At 40.6% G+C, this 21,406-nt stretch overlaps 1 protein-coding gene across 1 annotated transcript; it reads left to right on the top strand.

Moving 5' to 3' along the window:
- Nucleotides 1-8,176: 8,176 nt before the first annotated feature.
- Nucleotides 8,177-9,830, top strand: LOC139455569 (uncharacterized). The gene has a single exon (XM_071237119.1). It carries the CDS (start codon nucleotides 8,285-8,287, stop codon nucleotides 9,743-9,745), a length of 1,461 nt encoding a protein of 486 aa, XP_071093220.1. The 5' UTR covers nucleotides 8,177-8,284; the 3' UTR covers nucleotides 9,746-9,830.
- Nucleotides 9,831-21,406: the final 11,576 nt, after the last annotated feature.

Here is a 21,406-nt window from a genome sequence, read left to right as displayed (position 1 = left end):
ACAACCTCACATTCACAATGACGCCCATCCACACAACTTCACATTCACAATGACGCCCATCCACACAATCTCACATTCACAATGACGCCCATCCACACAACCACACATTCACAATGACGCCCATCCACACAACCTCACATTCACAATGACGCCTATCCACACAACCAGACATTCACAATGACGCCCATCCACACAACCTCATATTCACAATGACGCCCATCCACACAACCTCACATTCACAATGACGCCCATCCACTCAACCGCACATTCACAATGACGCCCATCCACACAACCTCACATTCACAATGACGCCCATCCACACAATCTCACATTCACAATGACGCCCATCCACACAACCTCACATTAACAATGACGCCCATCCACACAATCTCACATTCACAATGACGCCCATACACACAACCTCACATTCACAATGACGTCCATCCACACAATCTCACATTCACAATGACGCCCATCCACACAATCTCACATTCACAATGACGCCCATCCACACAATCTCACATTCACAATGACGCCCATCCACACAACCTCACATTCACAATGACGCCCATCCAAACAACCTCACATTCACAATGACGCCCATCCACACAACCTCACATTCACAATGACGCCCATCCTCACAACCTCACATTCACAATGACGCCCATCCACACAATCTCACATTCACAATGACGCCCATCCACACAACCTCACATTCACAATGACGCCCATCCACACAACCTCACATTCACAATGACGCCCATCCACACAATCTCACATTCACAATGACGCCCATCCTCACAACCTCACATTCACAATGACACCCATCCACACAACCTCACATTCACAATGACGCTCATCCACACAACCTCACATTCACAATGACGCCCATCCTCACAACCTCACATTCACGACGCCCATCCACACAATCTCACATTCACAATGACACCCATCCACACAACCTCACATTCACAATGACACCCATCCACACAACCTCACATTCACAATGACGCCCATCCACACAACCACACATTCACAATGACGCCCATCCTCACAACCTCAAATTAACAATGACGCCCATCCACACAATCTCACATTCACAATGACACCCATCCACACAACCTCACATTCACAATGACACCCATCTTCACAACCTCACATTCACAATGACGCCCATCCTCACAACCACACATTAATAATGACGCCCATCCACACAACCTCACATTCACAATGACGCCCATCCACACAACCTCACATTCACAATGACGCCCATCCACTCAACGTCACATTCACAATGACTCCCATCCAAACAACCGCACATTCACATTGACACCCATCCACACAACCTCAAATTAACAATGACGCCCATCCACACAACGTCACATTCACAATGACGCCCATCCTCACAACCTCACATTCACAATGACGCCCATCCACACAACTTCAAATTAACAATGACGCCCATCCACACAACCTCACATTCACAATGACGCCCATCCACACAACGTCACATTCACAATGACGCCCATCCACACAACTTCAAATTAACAATGACGCCCATCCACACAACCTCAAATTAACAATGACGCCCATCCACACAACCTCAAATTAACAATGACGCCCGTCCTCACAACCTCTCATTCACAATGACGCCCATCCACACAACCTCATATTCACAATGACGCCCATCCACACAACCTCACATTCACAATGACGCCCATCCACACAACCACACATTCTCAACGACGCCCATCCACACAACCACACATTCACAATGACACCCATCCACACAACCTCAAATTAACAATGACACCCATCCTCACAACCTCACATTCACAATGACGCTCATCCCCACAACCTCACATTTACAATGACGCCCATCCACACAACTTCAAATTAACAATGACGCCCATCCACACAACCTCAAATTAACAATTACGCCCGTCCTCACAACCTCTCATTCACAATGACGCCCATCCACACAACCTCATATTCACAATGACGCCCATCCACACAATCTCACATTCACAATGACACCCATCCACACAACCACACATTCTCAACGACGGCCATCCACACAACCACACATTCACAATGACACCCATCCACACAACCTCAAATTAACAATGACACCCATCCTCACAACCTCACATTCACAATGACGCTCATCCTCACAACCACACATTCACAATGACGCCCATCCACACAACCACACATTCACAATGACACCCATCCACACAACCACACATTCACAATGACACCCATCCACACAATCTCACATTCACAATGACGCTCATCCCCACAACCTCACATTTACAATGACACCCATCCACACAACCACACATTCACAATGACGCCCATCCACACAACCTCACATTCACAATGACACCCATCCACACAACCACACATTAACAATGACGCCCATCCACACAATCTCACATTCACAATGGCGCCCATCCACACAACCACACATTAACAATGACGCCCATCCACACAACCTCACATTCACAATGACACCCATCCACACAACCACACATTCACAATGACGCCCATCCACACAACCTCACATTCACAATGACACCCATCCACACAACCTCACATTAACAATGACGCCCATCCACACAATCTCACATTCACAATGACACCCATCCACACAATGCAGCCACGCCGTGATATAAATCCAATTAATTCAACCAAATGAACTAAATATCACTATATAGATATATATAGATGCTTTGTAAAATGATGAACGCTTAATTCGTTTTTCATTGCCAAAATGTCATTTGACCAATACAAATAAAGAAAGAAACACATTTTCTTCTGATGCTAAACCACTATAGAACTAAAACGTAAATATAATTCTCTTCGAATTGAAATGAATTTCTATGAATAAAGTAAATTCAGTCTCAAAGTTTGTGGTCGTATTTAATCTCTTTTTAAATAATGTTTCATTTGTTTCCATGTGAATGCAAAGTCCTTTCAACATATTCAAAATGTACATTTTTCTATCAACAAGGAGGTTTTTGGTGAGTAACAATGCATACTTGAGGTGAGGTAAGGTGAAATTGGGTTTAACGTCGCGTCCAAGATTTTTGCACTTATATAGCGACTGGTCCGGACTGATGTCGATTTATAGTGCTAGCTCACTTAGATACCATGCCGCAGTTTAACATGAATACCCCACTCAGACACAGTATACTGACTCCGAGCCGACCAGTCCTTGTTTTAGTCCCTTAATGCCAAGCGCCAGACAGGGTAACAACAAGTACTTTTCATATGACGCGGCCGGGGATCGAACTCCGAACCTCTCGCTCTCCGTGCGGACGCTCTACCACAAGACCATGGAGGCGGTCGCATACTTGAGGATGACTTTGTACAGCACATAGTCAACAGTTATATTCAACATAATTATTCTGCTTTACAGCATATCAAAGTATTTCTGCACCTGCCGGATACCACTTAACCAAAATACAAAATGGACCTGACTAGTCTCAGACTAGTATTTGAAAACATTATCAGCAACAAAACGGTTGTTCATGGATATCAACATTGTATCGGTGTGTGGGTATAGTTCAAGTTGTATCATTAAGTCTCTATGTGTACCAAACTAATAGATCAATGTGACCCATTGTCTTATGCTTAATCATATAATTCTTTTTTTATTTGATATAACCTTTTCGACTTTATAGATACCCCTTCAATATACCCGTAGTCTAGTGGTGGAGCGGCCGCCCGGAGAGCGGAAGGTCCGGGGTTCGATCCCCGGCCGCGTCATACCAAAAGACGTTAAAAGATGGTACTTGTTGTTACCCTGTCTGGCGCTCGGCATTAAGGGGCTAAAACAAGGACTGGTCGGCTCGGAGTCAGTATACTGTGTCTGAGTGGGGTATTTTTGTTAAACTGCGGCATGGTATCTCAGTGAGCTAGCACTCTAAATCGGCATCAGTCCGGACTGGTACAAGCAGTACAGTACACACATACTCGTGCATGCACGTCGCTATATAAGTGCAATAATCTTGGACGCGACGTTAAACCGAATTTCACCTCACCTCACCTTGAATTCCTCTGATTTTTTTTTTCTTAATTTGCTCCATTCAGGTTTATATTTTGAAAGTTCTACAATTTTTACCTTGCTGTTTTTGGAAATCATATCTAATATTACATTCTATATCCTTAGTGTTATTATCTTATTATCTAACTCTTTGCATGTATTTTGATTGGGCTTTTTTATGTAGGATGAACAAGGATTGATTTTACTCTTAATTTCATTATTAACGTTTCCCGAAACGAGCAGCCTCCAATATTTAGTTTAAAGTTGAAATTATTTTCTTTTTTTCCACTTTTTTGGTTGGTTTCTATGTTCATATCTCTCCATACATCAACTAATTCGTAAGATTCTCTATTCCATTTTCTAAAAGTGGGTTTTCTTGCCTTTGCGTTTTTGATATTATTGTAGTTTTCAAGATCCAGTAAAGGGTTCAAAATTAAACTCCATTTCTCGGGCCATATGAAACTTATTATCGACGTTGTCAATATTACCAAATAACGCTTTATAGAAAATAGAATTATCAGAGGTTTCTCCATAAATATTCACAAATGTTAATTTATTTCCATCCATATTGATGTTTGTAGGTATATAATTGTCATCATCATCTATCTCAGTTTTATGTATAAATAAATATATGGTATGAATAAATGGTATCGCTTCTCTTCTAGTAGAGTAGCAGTATTCCAGCTATATGACGGCGGTCTGTAAATAATCGAGTCTGGACCAGACAAAACAGTGACTGATATCATGAGCATCGATCTACCCATTTGGGATACAAAGACACGCATCAACCAAATCAGCGAGTTTGACTACCGGATCCCGTCAGTCGCCCCTTACGACAAGCATGTGTTGCTGAAGACCAATTCTAAGACAGATCTCCACTGGGAACTCTGAAATGGATGTAATGAAACCGATATGTATATCTATATTCTTACCTGCACGGACCAGTCACCTTGCGGTCAGGCTATCTAGATATGAACAAAGGACAGCCCAGAACACTATATATGACAATGTTACAGTTGGTTGATTCAGGGCAGAGAGACATCTGAGTCACATATTGATGGTTTTAATGGGACTAATCACCACGTGGGTGAGAGTAATTAACAGTATTAACATTTAATCTTGAAGAAATAAATCTGTCACACGATCGAAAACATTTATTGAAACAGTTGTGAAGATCAAGCAAATATTTTCTGGTTTGATTGTTTTTAAATAAACTGCCGGGCCAAAAGAAGTTACACTTTGAACTCGGATTTGACCGAAGAATTACAAACATTACTTGGCGGAAAACAGTCGGCGGTTGTGGGAATCTCATTGCTATCATGCATGTAATATCGGCTATGATACCCGTATCAAATACACCATAATCGAATAACCATTTCTTGTTTGTTTCATTCTTACATCATCAAAACAACATGGGTGTATACTTTCTTTTGTCCGGCAGTTTACATGTATAGTGAATTCCAGTCGGTATGTTCCGGTGAGGTAAGGTGAGGTGAGGTGAGGTGAGGTGAGATGTAATGGGGTTAAACGTCGCGTCCAAGATTATTGCACTTATATAGCGTGCATGCACGTGTGTGTGTGTGTGTTTGTGTGGCTGCTTTTACTAGTCCGGACTGATGCCGATTTATAGTGCTAGCACACTGAGATACCATGCCGCAGTTTGACATGAAATCCCCAGTCAGACACAGTATACTGATTTCGAGCCGACCAGTCCTTGTTTTAGCCCCTTAATGCCGAGCGCCAGACAGGGTAACAACAAGTACCATCTTTTAACGTCTTTTGGTATGACGCGGCCAGGGATCAAACTCCGGACCTTCCGCTCTCCGGGCGGACGCTCTACCACTAGATCACGGAGGCGGGCCGTATGTTCGGAGTCAAGTCGTACGGATTAAAAGGTTTTCGTATTAATGATTCACGGGAACGGAGAATTGTCCGTTTGAATCTATTGTTTTCTTTGTTTGTTAATTGTTTACCCCGCACTCAGCAATACCCAGGTTATCAGGCCTGTAAATATTCAAGCCTGGACCAGACAGACCAGTGATTGATATCATGAGCATAACCCCACTTCGTCGGATCATGATGACACGCAATTAACCACGACTCCTAGCAATTCTGCGTCCCTTAGTTATTGTCTGAATCCTATGATTATGGGTCCGAATCCCAAATTTGACCTCATCATTATTATCTATGGTTTGTCTACCATCCCCAACCCCCTTCCCGCGGTGCCCTATGCACTTTAATTACATTGAATATAATATTGTGAAAATATTTTGTTCCACTTTAGAAAAGAACTGTCTTGGTCATAAATTGACTCAAAAAACGTTCACACGAATCTGATGATTCGTTCTCCTCTGATGATGGGGATCCTTCTGCACCTCTTATCAATCATGATAATTGGTCTCGACATCTTGCTGTGTCTGCTCTGGTGGTGCTCCTCTTAAACTGAATCCGTTTGCCATAGCAAAGACCATTGAAGGTTCAGTCGGAGAAGTACAGGCAGTTACCAGGCTACGGTCTGATTCTCTACGGATCGAATGCAGAAAACATATTCAGTCTAAGATTCTCCTTTCATCCAAATCACTAGCTTATGTTACTGTTGATATTTCTCCTCACAGGACATGAATAGTATTAAAGCACTGTCCGTGATATCGGACAACGTCTTTCAGACATTGACACTGACATTGTGACAGAGCTGCTCTCCCAAGGAGTTACTATCATCAACCGTTTCACAGCTAAAGATTATACTGAAGTCACCAAACAAACACATATCTATTTACATCTTTCTTGCGTCAAGAATCACTGAAAGCTTACTTTTGCAACTTAAAGGTGGATACTACCCGTGAAGATTCCGGGGTAGAATAGGTCTTCAACAACCCATACTTGCCGTAAAAAGCGACTATGCTTGTCATAAAAGGCGACTAACGGGATCGGGTGGTCAGGTTCGTTGACTTTACATTTATAAGTCATATTGGACAGAGTGTTGTTGATTATATCATAACAGGCCCTGACTTGTTTACATCATGTGACCGCTTCGATGTCCTATCTAGGTCAGATTCAGATCATCTGCCTGTTGCGTGTTCATTTGTGTCACGTGATATGGCTTCTGTGGGTGCTAGCGTATGTAATGCACGAGATGTGCGTGACAACTCCCGTTATGTGTGGAATGAAGATAAAGTGTCAACATTTAGAGATGTATTACTTTCTGACAAGTCAGCTTCAGTGTTTGATCAGTGTAATGAACATATTTTATCTGGAAAATTTGATGATGCTGTAACTTTATTCTCAGATTTATTAGGTAATGCAGCAGAATGTATGCGTAAGTTTTGCCCATCTGCTTGGTTAGTCGATAAGCAACCTTGGTTTGATAAAGAGTGTGAATTTCTTAGATTTGAAAAGCAAAGACTGCTTAAAGTTTATAGACTACTTGGGGATCATTTGGCACTTTCAAACTATCTACATGCAAGAAATAAATATACAAATATACTCCATAACAAAAGAAAAGCCTACCAAGATAAAATTCTTAGTAATATGGTGACAGGCATACACAACAGCAAAATATTTTGGTCACAATTGAAGCTACTCTCTGGTGAGGGAAGGAGACGCTCTCCTAATATAGAACTAGGAGATTGGTATCAGCACTTTAAGAACTTATTTGGTGAATACTCTTCTTCAGAGGTTGAGGAGAATTTAGTTTTTGACGATGTTAATTTTGACGAAACAACTCAGAGTATTCTTGATTCCCCTATTTCACAGGATGAAGTGCTTGATGCGATTACAGGATTGAAAAATAATAAAACTGCGGGAGATGATGGACTGATAGCAGAAATGTTTAAGTCTTCTCCTGATGTTCTGGTTCCTTTTTTGACATTCTTCTTTAATGCTATATTTGATTCTGCATATTTTCCCTCATCTTGGGCTGTTGGCCACATTGTTCCTATATATAAGAAAGGCGATGCCAATTCTCCCACTAATTATAGGGGTATCACTATCTTAAGTGTATTCAGTAAACTTTATATTTCTATTTTAAACAGAAGACTCCAGTTTTGGTCGGAATCCTATGATAGACTAGTAGAGTCTCAGGCTGGTTTTAGGAGTGGATATTTCACAACTGATAATATTTTTGTTTTATATTCAGTAATAGAGAAATATTTGGCTAAGAAACGAGGTGTGATTTATGCCTTGTTTGTTGATTTTGCCAAAGCCTTTGATTCCATAGATAGATCCAAATTGCGTATGGTACTATACAAAAATGGTATTTCTCCGAAAATGTTCTGTTGTATACAGTCAATTTATAAACAAGTTTTGGCATTGGTCAAATACAATAACTCATTTTCTGATATGTTTAGCTGCAGTAAGGGAGTTCGTCAAGGATGTGTCCTTAGTCCCATTTTGTTTGCCTTGTTCATAAATGATCTTGCCATAGATATTGAATCCAGTTGCGCACATGGTATCCAATTTCATCCAGATGTAGTTCAATTGTTTTTATTACTTTTCGCAGATGATGTCATTCTCATAGCAGATACTGTTTATGGTCTCCAGAAAAGAATCAATGTGTTAGAATGTTATTGTAAAGATTATTCATTAACAGTCAATATTGATAAAACTAAAGTAGTAGTTTTTAAAAATGGGAGTGTTCTTTCAAAATATGAAAAATGGGTTTACGATGGAAAATTGTTGGAATGTGTAACTACATATAAATACCTTGGTGTATTATTTTTTCGAAATCTATCTTGGAGTGCACATATATCTAATGTTGTTAATCAAGCTAAAAAGGTTTTGTTTAAGCTTTTGAAGTCCCTACAGCTAATTAAACCTACTCCTATGAATATTTTCTTTAAAATTTTTGATGCTAAAGTTGTGCCAGTACTTCTTTACGGTGCAGAAGTTTGGGGTTTATCTTTATCGTTTTGCGAGGAGATTGAAGTTGTTCATACACTTGCTTGTAAACGTATTTTAGGAGTTAAGTCAGCAACTTCCAATCATGTTGTGCGTGGAGAGTGTGGGAGATACCCTTTGTATATCTATGCTTTCAAAAGATGCTTGAATTATTGGTGTAAGATTTTAAAGATGCCCGATTCGCGTTATCCACGAAAAAGTTACAATATGCTTGTGCAGCAGGCCATAGCAGGTAAGACTAATTGGGCCTCTAGAGTTAAATTACTTTTGTACGCCTATGGCTTTGGCTACGTATGGGAAAATCAGCATCTTGTTATTTCTATTTCATTTATTGATGAGTTCATACAAAGATTAAAATGCTCTTATGAACAAGATTGGCATTTTGCTTTGACCAATAGCCCCAAGTATTCATCATATCTTTGTTATAAATTTAGGTTTAGCAGGGAATTTTATTTATCGGCTATTACAATCAATAAGTTTCGCGTTGCACTGGCACGTTTTAGAGCTAGCTCCCACTCGCTCCACATAGAAACCGGGAGATATTTTGGTATCCCAAGACAGCGAAGGTTATGTATGGTTTGTAAAACAGGCTATGTTGAGTCTGAATACCATTTCGTATTGGTTTGTGAAAAATATTATGCTCTCCGAGTGACATATATTCCTCAAAAATATTATGTAAATCCATCAATAGAACAATTTTACATACTTATGTCGTCTCTGCATCAGTCAACAATTAGAAGTCTGGCTTGTTATATTTACCACGCTTTTAAGTTAAGGAATTCATTTTTGCAGAAGTAATATTCTTTATCTATGAATGCCTTGCTGTTGTGTATTTAGGTGTACACAGTTGTATTTTTATACATGTCTGGTGAACCGAATTGTACTATGGGCCGCTGGCCCACTCATGTACTGAATAAACAGATTAGACTTGGTTGATGCATGTCATCGATCCCAATTGCGTGGATCAATGCTCATGATGTCAATCACTGGATTGTCTGTTCCAGACTCGATTATTTTACAGACCGCCGTCATATAGCTGGAATATTGCTGAGTGCGGCGTTAAACAACAAACAAACAAAACAAACAAATTAAAGGTGGATACATTTATCCCTAATCCCTTGAAATACTACACTTGCAGAACGTATGGCTGAAAGTCATGCCATCATCCAGGTACATGTCATCGATGTGCTTGAACGAGACTGTAATCTCTGTGACAAACCTCCTGCATGTGTTAACTGCTCTGGCAACCATTCCTCTTCTTCCAAAGAATGCTTTACGTTATACTGCAATCCAAAATTCGCGAGTATATGAACGTAACATTTCTTTTTGGAAGCAAAGAGGGTTGTTCCTGCCAGGTACAGCCGGGTCCATCTTATTCTAATGTTATTTCTGCTGCTGTGCAGGTATCAAAGCCTGAATGTATTTCATGTCATTTTATTGGTTACCAGACCGACTAGGATTTGACCTCTCTTCTTCCCCTTGTATCTGCTGCAGTCCAGGTGGGAACCCTACAAGAGACATCTAGGTCACAAATCATCTCTACATCATAAACAATCATTCAAACACAGACATCTTGTGATATGGATCCATCCTTATCTCCTATCCGTGAAGAACCGGGTTAGAATTGGTCTTCAACAACCCATACTTGTCTAAAGAGGCGACTATGCTGACGGAATCGGGTAGTCGGGCTTGCCAATTGTGTAGATCGATGCCCATGATGTCAATCGCTGGATTGTCTGATCCAGACTCGATAAGTTGCACACCGCCGTCATATAGCTGCAATATTGCTGAGTGTAACATTAAACAACAAACATATCATCTCAGGAACAATCATCACCTAAATCAGTTGAACAATCTAAATCAGAAACAAATGTAAAAACTCAAACCAAGAAAACGTGTCAAAGAGGAGCCTACAAAGCGACGGGTATCCAGATCAAAATGTTTAATACGTTTGCATTCCTTGATGACATGGATGTGTGTGTCCGACAACAGCCATCATAGGGCACATAGCTTGTCGTTTGCATTCCTTGATGACATGGATGTCTGTGTCCGACAACAGCCATCATAAGGCACATAGCTTGTCGTTTGCATTCCTTGATGACATGGATGTATGTGTCCGACAACAGCCATCATAAGGCACATAGCTTGTCGTTTCCATTCCTTGATGACATGGATGTGTGTGTCCGACAACAGCCATCATAGGGCACATAGCTTGTCGCCCCCAAGGAAGGTGATTTGTAAATCTCCCGTCAACTCTTCCGAAGAGAAAGCTTCTTCACATATAGTACAATGGAATTGCAGAGGACTGAGGACTACTTTTAAGGAATTACAGCAGGCTAATCTTCAAGCTCACGACGACCAACTCCACACACCCTATGAATGATTTAAATGGCCACAACCCATTCTTTGGTGAACAAGTACAAATACGAAAACTAAAATAATTGAGGATTTCATCTCCAACAATGACCTGTGTACATTTAATGATGAATCAAGCAATTATCTGCACCCTGCAACTAGCATCTACTCCTCCTCAGATTTGTATCTTACGTACAATGACCTACTCAATTAATCATAATTGTCAGTCCACAATGACCTTTGTCGAAGTAACCATTTCCCAACTATCCTTTCAGCATCAAATCCATCTGATACTCCGCCTTCAACAAGATGGAATTTTACAAGGGCAAACAGATCGTTGTTTCAAACTCTATGCACAGCTAAACTAACACTGTATGTTTCAGAAATGTTGCTGATCCTATTCAGGTTTTTCTAACGGTTTAAATGAAATTGCCGATGGTTGTATACCCATGTCCTTTACAAATCGACATATTTCAGAAATTTAGAGAACAAGAAGAAGAAGCGAAACTTCATTTTAATTCAGATAATTGTGAGGATTATAATTAAATATTTCATTTATTGAGTTGCATACCGTCCTAGGGTTGGCTCATCATACTACTAAAGGTGCTGATAATATTCATTATCAGTCACTAAAACTTTACCTGATTCATGCATAGAAACACTGCTAAATATATATATTTGATCATATCTGGACAACAGGAAATTTGTAGTGGCGAAATGTTGTTATCATTCACCAAAACCTGGCCGGGATCAAGATCTTCATGAGATGGAATTTTTCTTAAATTTAATATCAGTTTTTAACAGATAGAGATTTCAAGGTGCTTGTGTTGTCCACCTTGTCTGATTTTTACTATCAAGGTCAGGTTGTCCCACAAGGTAACATATTATAAGTTAAGTTGTTTAGTATAAAATCAATAATCAATTTAAGATGTAAAATTACTCTTATGTATAATGTCGTTTATGTATAATGTCGAGGTATAAATATGTACACGACGTAGAGACAGTTGCAGCTTAGTCCAAAAAATCAATGACAGGTCACAGCGTAATGGCTTTATATTTTCTAAATAAAAAAATAATTGTATCCATTTTCTATCGAAAATATAAACCACATGGTGACCCAGAATAACATCTAGTGAGCAGTCCAATTAAAGTTGTAAATGAAGCAAAATTCTATGGAGGGTATTTTCATCACCATCTTACCTTTCTACCACATATCAAATATCTGAATGCTAAATGTCTGAAGCTTAAGGCACTGCATGTATTACAAGTTGTTTCTGATCCCACGTAGAATAGGTCTTAAGCAACCCATGCTTGTCGTAAAAGGTGACTATGCTTGTCGTAAAAGGCGACTAACGGGATCGGGTGATCCGGCTCGCTGACTTGGTTGATGCATGTCATCGATCTCAATTGTGTGGATCGATGCTCATGATATTAATCCCTGGATTGTCTGGTCCAGACTCGATTATTTACAGACCGCCGTCATATAGCTGGAATATTGCTGAGCGCGGCGTTAAACAACAACCCAAACCAAACCTTCCTTCACTTGCATAGATCCCTTATCCAACTGCGGCTCCATCATTTAGAGCCTACAAAAGAAACTTTGAACTGCTAGATTCTGCCCACTATCAAGGTCTCAGACTTTGTCTTGGATCTTTCAGAACATCTCCTATTGACAGTTTGTATTCTGAGGCTGACGAGCCATCTTTTAAACATCGTATAAAAATATATTTACAATACATCACAAAAATCCAACCCCGTATGTAGTTGTGTGTTTAATCCCCTTTATGGGGATCTTTGCAATAATAAATCATCTCTTATTCCAGCTCTAGGAATATGATTAAACCTTTCGTTTCTGCTGCTAATATTGAACTTATCTCCTTTCTGCCTGCTTTCTTTTACTTCTTGGCAAATGGTAAAGCCACAGAGGGACCTTAACTTATCTAAGCAAGAAAATATGAGAAATAAACTACAATACCAACAAGAATATAATCAGTTAAGAAGCACAAACCACATACCAAAGTTAATCAATATTTGCAAAAAAATCCAAGGATGTTGACGCTGTTGCCACCGTCACTTTAGTTGGATCCAGAACTTCACCAGCTAGATACCGGATGACTTGTATTTTACAGCAGGATCAAAGGTCATTTTAACAGCTAAAGAATATATGAAACAGTCTAAACATAAGTCATTATTTTTTCAGACTCTCTATCATGTCTTGTCTTGTCGGTAGGATGAGATGGCAATGTGGCTGTTAACCTAGCGCTATGAGCATCCACTTGGTGAATGGAATCTGGCGCAATATAAATGCACTTATTATTATGTCTTCAGGCTATTATTATGTCTTTCAGTGATTAGATGTTACATCAGAGATATAATGCAAAAGAAAAGGGACACCCAAGTAGGTATAAATATGTAACATGAAATCAAACCAACTATCGGTTCGGTTGTTAGTCCAGGTTATAATGCGACGATGTCGTGTTGGCCATTCACGTAAAACACATGAGTATATATCGAAAGGTGAGTAACCTCCTTTTTGTATCCCTTGTGATGGGGGAATCATGCTTGACCATGATGATTTTGCCATCACGAGGGATGTTTATTTCAAAGTTTCATCCATAAAAGGGGATTTTTAATTATATTATTTCTCATTTAATTATTGTTTTTTAAAGAAACAGAATCGATTGAAAAATAATTACGTACATTGTTGGGTTTTTTATAAATTGGTAGCTTGTTATTATTGATTGAGATTGTAAGTGGCTGTGCCCGTTTTTATTGTGCATTGTTATGTTTAGTAATATCTTTTTATGGTTTCGGTCTCTGGATTCTCTGGTGCTGGGCGTTGAGATGTTTTGCTATTACCTTTCAGTGCTAATTGCCCCCTGCCTCCCGTTTGCCTATTACGAACAGTGTTAAGTCCTGGCTTCCATTTGTCCATTGCGTTCACCTATCAGCGCCAATTAACTGTTGAGTGTTGACTTCCATTTGTCCATTGCGTTCACCTATCAGCGCCAATTAACTGTTAAGTCCTGGCTTCCATTTGTCCATTGCGTTCACCTATCAGCGCCAATTCACTGTTAAGTCCTTGCTTCCATTTGTCCATTGCGTTCACCTATCAGCGCCAATTAACTGTTGAGTGTTGACTTCCATTTGTCCATTGCGTTCACCTATCAGCACCAATTAACTGTTGAGTGTTGACTTCCATTTGTCCATTGCGTTCACCTATCAGCACCAATTAACTGTTGAGTGTTGACTTCCATTTGTCCATTGCGTTCACCTATCAGCGCCAATTAACTGTTGAGTGTTGACTTCCATTTGTCCATTGCGTTCACCTATCAGCACCAATTAACTGTTGAGTGTTGACTTCCATTTGTCCATTGCGTTCACCTATCAGCGCCAATTAACTGTTGAGTGTTGACTTCCATTTGTCCATTGCGTTCACCTATCAGCGCCAATTAACTGTTAAGTCCTGGCTTCCATTTGTCCATTGCGTTCACCTATCAGCGCCAATTAACTGTTAAGTCCTTGCTTCCATGTGTCCATTGCGTTCACCTATCAGCGCCAATTAACTGTTGAGTGTTGACTTCCATTTGTCCATTGCGTTCACCTATCAGCGCCAATTAACTGTTGAGTGTTGACTTCCATTTGTCCATTGCGTTCACCTATCAGCACCAATTAACTGTTGAGTGTTGACTTCCATTTGTCCATTGCGTTCACCTATCAGCTCCAATTAACTGTTGAGTGTTGACTTCCATTTGTCCATTGCGTTCACCTATCAGCGCCAATTAACTGTTGAGTGTTGACTTCCATTTGTCCATTGCGTTCACCTATCAGCACCAATTAACTGTTGAGTGTTGACTTCCATTTGTCCATTGCGTTCACCTATCAGCACCAATTAACTGTTGAGTGTTGACTTCCATTTGTCCATTGCGTTCACCTATCAGCGCCAATTAACTGTTGAGTGTTGACTTCCATTTGTCCATTGCGTTCACCTATCAGCGCCAATTAACTGTTGAGTGTTGACTTCCATTTGTCCATTGCGTTCACTTATCAGCGCAAATTAACTGTTGGCTTCCCTTGTGAAGTTTCCAGCTTTGTTATGTTATTACTTATGTTGTTCTTACAGGTACATATATATATGTTCTCTGCTTCATAGCATTCATTCACCTGATGAAAGAGTAAGCATATACTCCGAAACGTTGTGTTCCTCTTTTAAAGAAGTTGACGTCCATATTTCTCCTTCTTGATCTTTGGGGCGGTCGGGTAGCATAGTGGTTAAAGCGTTCGCTCGTCACGCTGAAGACCCGGGTTCGATTCCCGACATGGGTACAATATGTGAAGCCCATTTCTGGTGTCCCCCGCCGTGATATTACTGGAATATTGCTAAACGCGGCGTAAAACCATACACATTCACTCACTCTTGATCATTGAGGTTTCGATGCATAATTGAGTGATAATTTCAGCCATTTCATTGCGTTGTGACACCAGATATAGGCTTTAAACATTGTACCCATGTGGGGCATCGAACCCGGACGAAGAAGGATTTAACAATAAGGCTTCTCTACTGCCCCCATCGAAGGATAAACGTATTGACACCATACGTATTTTTAAACTGTTTTATACATATGAATGGAGTATATTTCACATAACTTAATTAACTGTATCAAATTACAGTAAGTGAATCGGTTGTTAAAACCTGCTCTCTATATATCTAGTCCCCTATTGTATAGGATGAATGCCTATCAAGATTCAGAACATTTGCGATACACAAGGGGTGGGGGGATGTCTAGTAAAATCAGGCACGTCAATTTGACATGACGTGTTGGCTGTTAGCACAATATACAGTCATCGTGCCTTTCAAAGTGATAAGGACTGCTTCCGTGGTCTAGTGGATAGAGTGTCTGCGCGGAGAGCGGAAGGCCGGTGGTTTCATGCCCGACCGCGTCATACCAAAAGAGATGCTGCTTGTTGCTACCCTGCCTGGTGCTCGGCCTAAAGGGATGTACCAAATGACTGTGTCTGAGTGGGGTATTCAGCTTAAACTGTGGCATGGTATCTGAGTTGGCTAGCACTATAAAACCGGCATTACTCCAAACTAGTACACACTAGTGTCGCTGATTTCTTGTCAATCTTGACATATGGTAGCGATTCAATAATTTGCATTCAAATACAAATCTAAACTGACCTACTACTACTACTACTACTACTACTACTACTACTACTACTACTACTACTACTACTACTTCTACTGCTACTACTACTACTAATACTATCACGATGCCAATCTCTGGTACTACTAATACAACTACTATCACTCACTCACTCACTCACTCACTCACGTCGCCATATAAGTGCAATAATCTTGAACGACTATATCATGTCAATTGTTTAACTGCCGGGCAAAAGAAAATATGCTCCCATCATGTTTGCTAGTGGCTAAAAATAGAACAAACAAGCAATTGTTATTCCATAGTGATGTATTTGAAACGCGTGTCACAGTTGCCTTTGGGCCTTAAGTTTGCAGTGATTCGGCGACTTTTTCAGGATAGTAACGTTTTGATTAGAAAGTCTTTGGTCAAATCTAATTTTGGAGTGAGTGAGTGTGTATGGTTTTACGCCGCTCTTAGCAATATTCCAGCAATATCACGGCGGGGGACACCAGAAATGGGCTTCACACATTGTACCCATGTCGAGAATCGAACCCGGGTCTTCGGCGTGACGAGCGAACGCTTTAACCACTAGGCTACCCGACCGCCCCAAATCAAATTTTGAACAATATAGCAGTTTCGCATGTATGTGAATACTCTGGGTTAATATGCCCCAAGTACAGATTACAATTTCTGTATCCGGTATACAAGCTGTCGACAGCTTGTTAAACAAAGCGTCATGGGAGATTTAGTCATTGACAACAATATCGACAGGCTTTACAGATTTATTGGAATGTCGTCTTATCTAGATTGAGCTGACACTTATACTTGAGCTGTTGAATCTGGTGGCTGTTTTGTTCATCAATGATATTTTTTGCTTTTAACAAATTATTAAAGACCTATCCACGTATGACAGACATATGTGGTGAACGCCATAACCAGTTAAACACAGAATACACACATGGGGCATAGGATACATTGTCATGGTCAGGTTCAACCTGGGAGTGAATACTTGTAGTTATTGGGGCGGAGCTAGGACTTTTTCGAAAAACAAATCCCAGAAAAGGCTTGAATCAACATTTATGCCTCAGACTTCAGAAAAAAAGAAATTGCCTACCACTAAAACTCATTGTTGGAAGATACGTTTTAAAAGAAAATGTTAAGTCTCGTGGTTTTAATTTAAATAATATAAAGTTTTGCAGATGAAAATATATCCAGCGTCCATTCCGACTCCAATTTCATTCTCAGCTTCCTGGCTGAGTAATGGGGACTGACTGACTAACTGACTGACTGACTGACTGGCTGGCTGGCTGGCTGGCTGGCTGGCTGGCTGATAGTAGTTGTAATAGCAGTACCAAAGATTGGCAGTAGTAGTAGTAGTAGTAGTAGTAGTTGTAGTAGTAGTAGTAGTAGTACTGGCCGGCTGGCTGATAGTAGTTTTAATAGCAGTACCAAAGATTGGCATTGGCAGTAGTAGCAGTAGTAGTAGTAGTAGTAGTAGTAGTAGTAGTAGTAGTAGTAGTAGTAGTAGTAGTAGTAGTAGTAGTAGTAGTAGTAGTGGGTCAGTTTAGATTTGCAAGCTGTGTAATTTATCGAAACATACTGAAAAGCAGGGTATGAAACTCCCCAAAATTTCAGCCAGACCACAGGACTGGCTAGCTGAAATACTTGCCAGCCCTGACCAAAACCTGCCTGCCCACTATAATCATATGTTTCTCAGGATAAGCTAACGGGGTTTCTTTTTGGTTACATTTTATCATTCATCTTTACATGTGAATTAATGCTTATCATCGGGAAATATTTAGAATATTTTCACATATGAAATATAACCCGACCGTCGGGCAGGGGGATTTGAAAATCTGGCAGCCCGAGTTGAAATCAACCCGTCTCGGACGGTCGGGCAGGCAGGTATTTCGAACATTGTGAAAAGAAACGTCAATTTTGTCAATGTTTCTAAAACTTAACAAAACCTTGTCCGGAAAAAAGTGAAATTTGATGATAACAAAACAAAGCAGATGACAATAAAACCAACGCCCAAACGCATCACGGCAACGACCATGGTAACCAGATGCACGTGAGTTCCGTGCAAATTGAAATGCACGTGCGTTCCCCCATGTCTTGCCCTACAAAAATCCACACAGATCGGATAACATTCATTCGTTATTAATTGCTACCACAAGATTGACATGAAATCGGCGACACCAAGCCCTTGGACGATTGCAAGCTGGACAAACCGCCCGGCAAGTAGCCAATGCATTTCACTACAGATGACCGACCACGTGGTAGACCAAGGGTCACCACCCGACGTCAGGATCGTCAGATTGTGCGACAGCATCTTCAAGATCGTTTGTTACCGCTGCGGAAACTGCTCGACAGTCCATGGGGACACACCAGCGACATATAAGTGCTGACACAGTGCGTCGACGATTGACGAGCAGACACCTCCACTGTCACATGCCACACTGAGGACCCATTCTGACACCACATCATCGCCGGGATCGTCTTCAGTGTGCAACACAGCACCAGCATTGGCGCCACCAGCAGTGGAGAAGTGTCCTCTTCTCAGACGAGAGCCGTTACTGTATCTCAACAGCAGATGGCAGAGAGAGTGTCTGGCGACGCCGTGGGGAACGTTATTCGGATGCTTGTGTTGTTGAGAGAGACTCGTTGGGCGGTCCGAGCATCATGGTGTGGGGTGGAATTGATCTTGCAAGGAGGGTCGGCCCTGTGGTCTTCCAGAACATCAGTCCAGGGAGAGGCAATGGTGTCACAGCAGTTCGGTACATTGATCAAGTCTTGAGACCACACGCCATACCTCATTTGGCACGTCGCCGCAACCACGAGTTTCAGTATGATAATGTCCGTGCCCAGACTGCGAGAGCAACAAGAGGCTTGCTCCAGCAGAATGGCATCAGAACCATGCAGTGGCCTGCCCTCAGTCCCGATGTAAATCCCATTGAGCACCTGTGGGGCGAGATTCAAAGACGGCTGAATGACGAGATACTGACTTATGATGCCATTTTGTCAGAGACTAGTGTTGTGTTTCTCTTTAGGAACATTGGACACTTTAATTTCAACCTTGATGATCAGTTTGCCAAGTTTCGTTTTTTATATGTCTCAAAGTATGTTGACAGTGTTTGGACAAATAAGGTTTCTCATATAGCTATCCATGGTGACGTTTCCTTTGCGGTTCAGTATATATTTCATTCAAATGTCTCAGCTTAATCCTGATATTAGCGGTAGTGACAAGACAATCAATCGGATGATTCAGGTCCATTATATCAAACCAAATGCTCCGTTCTACACCGGCCAAGTCTGTTCACATGAATCGAGTGCGAGTAAATGGGTTTAATCCAGTACGGATGTGAGTGTAGTTCTCAATTTTGTAACTTTGCAGGAAAGTTTTACTAACACCAATTTGAGGCATTTTATTTGCACTACATTTTTAAAGTGAGAAATAGTGTACTGATCTTTCACGTATTTGAGGCCCCCGTGTACTGGCAATGGTACCTACATCAGAAGAATGTATAACTGGACCAGTACTTTTCATTTACATTCTAGATGCGACGCCTGGGGTGTCAAGTACGCAGATTATGGCCTAAACAGAGATGCTGCGTCGAGTCAATAGGAAAACCAGGGTGAACCGTCGCCATGGACGTTTTGCCGCCAACTACTGGGACGTCAGACAGTACTTGACGCTAATGGTGGACACTGACGAAGTCTCAGGACCTTGACCTTTTTCATTTTTCGTGTAATGTCTTGTATCCATTTAGTCTAACTTGTCCTATTTTAATTATGTCATCACTCGTCAAATTTTCAGACGTTCGGTGCGTGTTGTGACACTTCCGACACCAAAAGTCTGGTTGTGCGTTTCTTTTTATTAAGAGTGTAGTTTAAATTAGGGAATCGGTTGTCATTTCACCGTCCATCATTGTTGATCCAAACCGATAAATCTCTGGTTATGAATTAGAAATGGAAACATATGTTTGTGTCAGAAAAAGGTTTGAAGCAATCTTAACAATAGTTGATTTACCGATTGAATTCGTGTTCATTCAAAAGGACATCAATTTAGAGAAAATCAAATTAGAGAAAATGGATCAAAGTTTATCTCAGCGACAAGTTTACTATCATGTGTATATTATGTAAATGCGATTTTTATGTGAAAAAAAATAAAAATTAAATAATTAAAATTAATAAAATCTTACTTATTCGTAATGCACATTTGCCTGGCTTATTTCCCAACCACTCTTATCATTACACTTTTCCTTTAAAAAAACCCGATAATGACGCCCCTTGTGGCTACACAAGAGCAATTACTGAACTGAATTAATGCTGACAATGACGACAATGCTTTTGTCGATCACTGTGTCTAATTTCATTTGATTGTGTTCAAGCATATTCTGCGTAGATACTTTTACATCCGCTTAATGAATATCCTTATTTTTTAACTATGCGGGTTTTTTTAAGAGTGTAGATATTAACTTAAGTAATCTTTTATTTAACGATAATCAACATACCTATTAGAGACGCTGTTGGAATGAATAACTTGACAGGCTGATGCAAGAGCTACATTGAAGCTTGTAGAAATCTTATAATGAATGAATAGTGTTTCGTGGGTATTGCATGACGAGCACCAAGTGGAGCGTGTGTGAAATCAACAATGTTAGAATTTTGAGTTTGTAAATGTTCTGATTCCTGCTTGCTAAGGGCTCAGTGACACATTCAGGATTTTTACTGCCGTCCTTGATAGGACCATTCCCGATTAAAATTTGTCAAAAGTCTGATCAAGATCCTGTGATTCGTGGCGGGAAATTCATAAACAATCAGATATTGTTCAGGAAGCGTCCTGATTCAGCTGTATCCAGTCGGATTCGTCCCGATTCTCCCGATCTCATTCTGAATCTGCTCCGATTTGTATCTTCCGCATGGTAAAAAACGATCGAATCTGTCCCGATTCTCC

This window comes from Haliotis cracherodii, unplaced genomic scaffold, assembly GCF_022045235.1.
Source record: "Haliotis cracherodii isolate W230 unplaced genomic scaffold, xgHalCrac1.p SCAF_11, whole genome shotgun sequence".
Taxonomy (NCBI): domain Eukaryota; kingdom Metazoa; phylum Mollusca; class Gastropoda; order Lepetellida; family Haliotidae; genus Haliotis; species Haliotis cracherodii.
Note: the sequence above shows the minus strand (reverse complement) of the source record. Positions and strands in the feature narration are given on the sequence as shown.